The 7,500-nt window shown below is 47.3% G+C and overlaps 2 protein-coding genes across 2 annotated transcripts in view; one reads left to right on the forward strand and one right to left on the reverse strand.

Annotated features, from left to right (window-relative positions):
* The window catches only part of LOC134063756 (uncharacterized), a 13,874-nt gene extending 8,516 nt beyond the window's left edge, over positions 1-5,358 (reverse strand). Inside the window, exons 1-3 of the mRNA XM_062519453.1 lie at positions 5,161-5,358; positions 2,747-2,888; positions 532-1,103 (exon numbers count right to left, since the gene is read on the reverse strand). Of these exons, the coding sequence (XP_062375437.1) occupies positions 532-1,103; positions 2,747-2,888; positions 5,161-5,247 (801 nt within the window). The 5' untranslated portion in view covers positions 5,248-5,358. The remainder of the gene's footprint in view (positions 1-531; positions 1,104-2,746; positions 2,889-5,160) is intronic.
* A 268-nt stretch (positions 5,359-5,626) lies between these two features.
* prkn (parkin RBR E3 ubiquitin protein ligase) overlaps positions 5,627-7,500 on the forward strand; it is a 65,595-nt gene continuing 63,721 nt past the window's right edge. Inside the window, 1 exon segment of the mRNA XM_062519454.1 lies at positions 5,627-5,720. Within this exon segment, the coding sequence (XP_062375438.1) occupies positions 5,714-5,720 (7 nt within the window). The 5' untranslated portion in view covers positions 5,627-5,713.

Consider the following 7,500-nt stretch of genomic DNA (forward strand, 5'->3'; position numbering starts at 1 on the left):
ATGAACACAACGCAAGTGGCAACAGTGGAATAAGCGGGATAATGGACTTCACGCCGTTCAGTTATACAAAGTTAATGCACTTTTCTAGATGCGCGTCGGGCCATATTACCATCTAGAACGTGCATTACTTTATAATAACCGCACCGCGTGTCATCCATTATCCCTTACGTAACATATCGCTTTTTGCAGTTAAGTTAATCTAAAGCTAGTCTGGAGTTAGTCTAAAGCTACTGTAGTCTGGAGTTAGTCTAAAGATACTGTAGTCTGGAGTTAGTCTGGAGTTAGTCTAAAGCTACTGTAGTCTGGAGTTAGTCTGGAGTTAGTCTAAAGTTAGTCTGGAGTTAGTCTGGAGTTAGTCTGAGGTTAGTCTGAGGTTAGTCTGGAGTTAGTCTGGAGTTAGTCTGGAGTTAGTCTGGAGTTAGTCTGGAGTTAGTCTGGTCTGGAGTTAGTCTGGTCTGACTGAGTCTGGTCCAAGATCACAGTGTCTGCTTGGCTTCACTCAGAGCCAGATGATTGACAGCTGTCACTCACGTGACAGTGGTCTCCCAGCTGGCCGCACCCGGGCGGTCGGCCCCTCATGCGCATCTCTGCCTGTTGGCATGGCGACGCCCCACACGGGGTGGCGGTGGGTCCGCGCGGTCCGAGCTCTCGCAGGAACGGCGCCAGCTCGTCCTCCAGCTCGTCGCTCAGCTCGAACTTCATCACGTCCGCCAGGCCGCCCGCACGACTCGAGAGGCTCTCCAGCAGCTCCAGCCCGCCGTTCCCGCCGTTCCCGTCGCTCCCGCCGCTCCCGGCGCTCCCGTCCAGCTCCTGGTGCCGGCAGCGGAGCAGCTCGGAGATGGAGGGGATGGACTCTGGGCCGGCGGCGGCGGTGGCGGTGACACCCGGGCCGTGCTCGGCCCACGACAGCAGTCCGTAGCCGCGGTCGGCGTGCGCCAGCGAGGAGGAGCAGGAGGAGGGCGAGGAGGAGAGCGAGCACAGCAGGTCCGGCTGGTGGCCGGGGCTCAGCCCGTGGCCCACTGCTGCTGCTGCTGCTGGTGCTGGTGCTGCTGGGGCTGCTGGGGCTAGAGTCTGTCTCATGGCCGACAGCAGACCAGGGATCTCTGTGGGGGGAGGGGGGGGAGAGAGATCAGAACACACACACACACACACACACTACACCACGCGCCAACCCTCACACCCCACACACACGCCACACACACTACATCTTTTAACCTAAACATCAGCGAACATGAAGAAATAAATGTAAAAAAAAAGCGTTGCACTTCGTCTATTTGACAGCAGAAAGATGGCAAGTGCCCCCCCCCCCCCCCCCCCCACACACACACACACGGTTTATACGGTGGCGACATCTTATAAAATGGCTAATTTTACACACATATACACACAAACACGTGTGCGCAATATAATACGCCTCATCTTATAAAATGGCCTAATTCTACACACACACACACACACTACACCTCATTTTACAACACACAATAATATCAATCTACAGTAATATCTTTTTACTTCATATCTAATATATTTTTAATATCATTTGATTCTGTACTGTATCAGATGATGTCATGTCCTGTAGATCACTGCTCTGAATGCTTCTCTCTGTCTCTCAGACAGCTAGTACTATTCTTAACAAAGGCACACACACACACACATACACACAGACAATAACAGACACACACACACACACACACACACTTATGTAACCTTGAGCAATCGCTCCTCTCTGGATCCTGGTTGTGTGTGTGTGCGTGTGTGTGTGTTCTCCAGACTCCTTTCACATGAGGAGGAGGAAACGTGTGTGTGAGTGCGTGTGTGTGTGCGTGTGTGTGTGTGTGTGTTCTCCAGACTCCTTTCACATGAGGAGGAGGAAACGTGTGTGTGTGTGTGTGTGTGTGTGTGTGTGTGTGTGTGTGTGTGTGTGTGTGTGTGTGTGTGTGTGTGTGTGTGTGTGCGTGCGTGTGTGTGTGTTCTCCAGACTCCTTTCACATGAGGAGGAGGAAACGAGGCCACTCAGCTACTACAGAAATCAATCAGTCTGGTCTGTGGGGTCGTAACCATAGCAACGACCTGTTGTGTCTCCAACACAACAGGTTGGAGGCAAAGTAGGAAGTGACGTAAGGAATCTCTGATCAATGTGATTGGTCAGGCTGAACCAATGATTTCAAAGTTAGTGCCCATTGTGATGCAGTGTTGGAGACGAATCCCAATCGTGAGTCACCAGACCCTATTCGCTTCGTGAAGGAGTCTGGATATTTCCAGGCTGGCCCTGATATGGCCCTATCTGATCTAGACCTGTTGTGGCCCTGATGTAGACCTGTTGTAGCCCTGATGTAGACCTGATATGGCCCTGCCTGGAGTAGACTTGTTGTGGCCCTGGTGTAGACCTGGTATGGCCCTGGTGTAAACCTGTTGTGGCCCTGATGTAGACCTGTTGTGGCTCTGATCCTGATGTAGACTTGGTGTAGACCTGATGTAGAGCTGTTGTGGCCCTGATGTAGACCTGTTGTGGCCCTGATGTAGACCTGATGTAGACCTGATGTAGACTTGGTGTAGACCTGTTGTGGCTCTGATCCTGATGTAGACCTGTTGTGGCCCTGATGTAGACCTGTTGTGGCCCTGATGTAGACCTGATGTAGACCTGATGTAGACTTGGTGTGGCCCTGATGTGGCCCTGATCTGGCCCTGGTCTGGCCCTGATCTGGCCCTGGTGGTCCCCAGCTGTGCTGTGTGGGCGGGGCCTCACCCTTGACGAGCAGGTCCTTGAGGTGGTGGTTCTCGGCGGCCAGACGAGCCATCTCCCGCTCCAGCTGCTGCACGCGCACCCTCAGCAAGGCCAGCTCCTCCGCCTGAGACACGCACAGCACGTCCGGCTCCACCTTCAGGGGCTGCGGGGGGGAGAAGAACACAAGCATGCGGCTTCACCTGCGGAGCAGAACACACACATCGCCATGGAGACTGCAAAGGGCCTCCACATGAGTGGGGCGGAGTGTTCGCAAAGGTTCCAGACTGTTCCGGAATGTTGTTGTTCTCTAACGTTCTAGTCCCTGAGTGATCTTTTAGTCACTGCCTCTCTTGTTGAATCCTTAAAAGCTCCCCATCGTCATTCAAAAGACCACAAAAAGACTCTGACATTTGCACGCAAATCGTTGCTCGATTACACCACAACAATAATCTACAATGGGATATTTTTTTTGAATGAACCTTTGGCATTACACTGCAGGAAGATAGGGGAAATGAAGGAGAAATCTGTGCCTGAAAGACAGGCTGACATTTTGAAAGCATCTTACAAAACTGCACAGCTACAGAAAAGCACGACTTCAGGGGAGACGTGTCTCTCACACTGGAGGGAGGTAACCTTGCAAAATTGGGAGGTAAAGGTATAATTGCTATTCCTCTCACACGGGAAAAGAAATGTCATTCCAAAAGCCTTTGACGAATTTCAGATTAAATAAAAACGTGATTGTTGCTGAGGTTTATTTTATTTTTGAAAACCTATTAGCTGTCCTAAGAAATAAAATAGAAGAAATTGTGCTTTACTCCCTGAAGGAAGAAGAAAAAGGGCAAATATTATAATCTGCCATCTTGCTCATTAATATGCAAATTGAACGGTGTTTAGTCCGTGATTTTGCTGTGCAGGCGGGTTGCTATACGCCACATCATATTTGAGGAGACGTAGAAAACATTACATTGATGCCGTTTCAATTTGAATATTAATGAGGCGTACATCGTTGCCAGTCCCAAAGCTTGAGCAGGCCGTGGGTTTATTAAAGTGTACATAACAAATATTTTTTTATGAGGCACGACTTCAATCATAGTTATTTCCTCTAGGCAGTAATCCTGTTCTAAAGCGTTAAAAGGAGCACACCGCAAATGTGATCATGTTTTGCTCCTTTGCCAATAACATGACCTTACTAATGCCTGGTGCTGACATATCTGGGCTTCTCTTGCCACTGTAAGATGCCGATTAATGCAACTACATGTAGGCTACATCAGTCTGTGTGAACGAGTAGTAATTCTAGTAGATTGTTCTACCAATTGTGTAAGATTATGATAGTCAGTAATTTTCTTCAGGTTTTTCCTTACATTTTTATCATTCCAATTTATATTAAAGTCACCCATAATAATGACCTCTTTCTTAAAATCACAGTGGCTGAGAAGAACTCTCAGTTGATCATAAAAATCTAGCTTTGATGAAGGTTTTCTATATAGGCAAATTAAAGTAAACGACATTTCATTAGACAGTGAGACATTAACCCCAACACATTCAATGTCAATATCCAGTTGTCTTGGCCATTCAATCTGTTTACATTTAAGACTATTTCTCACATAAAGTAAAACACCCCCTCCCCTCCCTTGGTCTCTATCTCTTCTGAAAACATCGTACCATGAAGGTTTAACTATTATAGCCTATTGTTATCTATATCAAAGCCGAATGTGATATGCTACATAGTAAATCGCCTCTGTCTGGGGCAAACATTGCACCTTTTCCCCAGTGAATTGGTCTAAATTCAACTTTCAAGTGTTTGAGTCTTTTTGATCAATCACAATGATTTTTAAAATGTCAACAATGTTTAACGTTTCCTTTATTCGCCGAGGCCGAAGAGGCTAAAATTGATTGTCTCCTGTCCAAAAATGCATTGAGGGTGAAATCATAACCAACGCACAACATAGTTATTGTGACATGACGACTATAACACAGTTTTCAGTGGATCATTACCATCGGTCAGGATTTGTTCATTTAATTGGTTAGCCTACTCGAGGCGTACCACTACCAGCAAGATGCTGGTTTAATTGGAAGTGCAGTTCAACTTCAAGTACTTGTTACGTTTCTTTTGATTCAGTTCAATTCGTTAATTCATGACAACTTTGGCTATTTATATCAAGTTAGGTCAAGGTATACCGGTCATCTAATTCAGAAGGCTACGCAACACGACCCTAATAGAAAAATAGTCTAGTAAAAATGTAGGCTATTATGGGTGAAGTCAAGTGACCAAAGAAAAAACAAAGCAATAGCCGATGGGATGTCAACAATGCGTCAAATTACGGTAGTACGTCTATATAAGGTATAGATCTGCGTGTATATGCCCTTTAGCCTCTGGGTTTAGGTGTTTAATGAGTCCATGGTCGAAGAGAATGAATTGCATCGAGAGAGCTTACTCTGAATTCAAACGGATCCTGAGAGGATTGGGCGGCACCGTTTGGTATGCCGCCCCCGTGATAGTGGAGTTGGTGCGACTCCAACATGTCGTTTCAGTTCGCGGAAAGCTTCTAACTTGCCTTTAATCAGCGGATTGCTGTCACTCATAGCGCGACAAGCACCGAAACGCTAGTTAGCTAGCTACTTAAACATGCGTGAGAAGGCTTCCGTCAACAAACAAAGGTTTCCGGTGTGACGTAAAACACAATTATCTCAGCAGAACAGAATATGGGCTTATACTATGTCATGTTTAACATTTTAAGAAGGAAGTATGACAATATATCTTAATCACGTCCATCTGAAAGTTTCCATTCCGACTGTGTGTTTTTTAAGTGGTGAAAATATATATTATGACACGATTTCCCACCATGCATTTCGGCTGTGGGCATGCCCAGTGAATTTGACAAGAAGTTAGTCTCAGCAGCAACACGCTGGTCACTGGGCAGAGGCTCGGAGACATATGAAAGTCATCTGGCTGGACAGGAGGTCCGAATAGAGAAAGTCGCCTTCATCATGATCGGTATGTGAGTAGGCACGACACAAGTGACGTTCGTGTACTATTTGGTAACTGACATAGCTCGTGTGTCCTCGTACAGATGTATGCTAGCTAGTAAGTTATTACAGTGAACTTGGTTCACGTTGTCTGTCATATTCGTATTCGCCCATATCCCCCCCCCCACACACACACACCTGTAGCAAGGACTTAGTGCCCTCCGCTCACTCATTCCCGCATGACAGTCCAAGCCATGTATCGGTGACTAATATGTTCCAACGCCGAACTGCAGGCGGCAGATAAGTAGCTACTGTATGTATCCTCTGGGACGTCTCATGAAGTTTGGCCACCATATGTCCCGTAAATACGGGCAGGGGCAGTTTAGATAACGACAACAGAAAGTAATGCTGTTGTAGTCTACAGTTGTCCTATCAGAGGTGCAGTCTGGCGTGTTTGGGTTCGGTGGAATGATCATGAAGTGATTCTTGCTAGGTAGAGGATGACGTAAGCCTTGTTTGTAAACAGAATGCCACGTGATAGATAATAGAAAGGTGAATGAATAAACAAACAAATGACTTGATCGCCTGCTTAACATCACTGGTTGAATCAAATATCAGATGTCTTGTCGCGTTTTAAATGTAATCTCATTGTGCTTCTTGTTGAGTAAGTATTTAGAAGTGATTAGCCCATTACACTTCCCGATTCTCGACCCACGTGGTCCTGACCGCACCTTGTGCTTATGGTTGTTCACGGGGGCATATAGACACTGGGCTAGGTCAAGGTCACTCGGGGTCAAGGTCACTCAGGGTCAAGGTCACTCAGGGTCAAGGTCACTCAGGGTCAGCGTGGCTGACCGCAGCAGTGTGCGCATGAGTCAAATGACCTCTGACCTGTGGCTCTGGCCAGAGAGGGCCTCCATATCTTGGCCTACTAGAGCAATGCACTCTGGATCAGCAGCTTCTCAGCCTCTTCCCCATTTCACTGTGGACACACACACACACACACACACACACACACACACACACACACACATATACACATATACATAGACACACACCACACGCACACACACACACACACATACACACATACATATACATAGACACACACACACACACACACACACACACACACACACACACACACACACACACACACACACACACACACACACACACACGCACGCACACACACACACATATACATAGACACACACGCACGCACGCACGCATGCACACACGCACACACGCACACGCACGCACGCATGCACACACGCACACACGCACACACACACCTGTAATTCCCTCCCTCTGTCTGGGCTCTTGCTCTGCAGTTTTGAGTTCAGGGGTGGGAGCTCCGATGATATGTGTTTAATATATCCACATGCAAGTGTGTGTGTGTGTGCTCCGATGATATGTGTTTAATATATCCACATGCAAGTGTGTCTGTGTGTGTGTGTGTGTGTGTGTGTGTGTGTGTGTGTGTGTGTGTGTGCACTCCTGCTCCTGCTCCTTTTGCTGTCTGTCTGTCAAGGTGAGTTTGGTGTGATGCCCATTTCAGGCCTGCAAGTCCCCAGTAGAGTGTGTTGTGGAAACAGCGAGTGTGTGTGTGTGTCCAGTAGAGTGTGTTGTGGAAACAGTGAGTGTGTGTGTGTGTCAACAGTAGAGTGTGTTGTGGAAACAGTGAGTGTGTGTGTGTGTCACCAGTAGAGTGTGTTGTGGAAACACCGAGCATGTGTGTGTCAACAGTAGAGTGTGTTGTGGAAACAGTGAGTGTGTGTGTGTGTCACCAGTAGAGTGTGTTGTGG

This window comes from Sardina pilchardus, chromosome 18, assembly GCF_963854185.1.
Source record: "Sardina pilchardus chromosome 18, fSarPil1.1, whole genome shotgun sequence".
NCBI lineage: Eukaryota > Metazoa > Chordata > Actinopteri > Clupeiformes > Clupeidae > Sardina > Sardina pilchardus.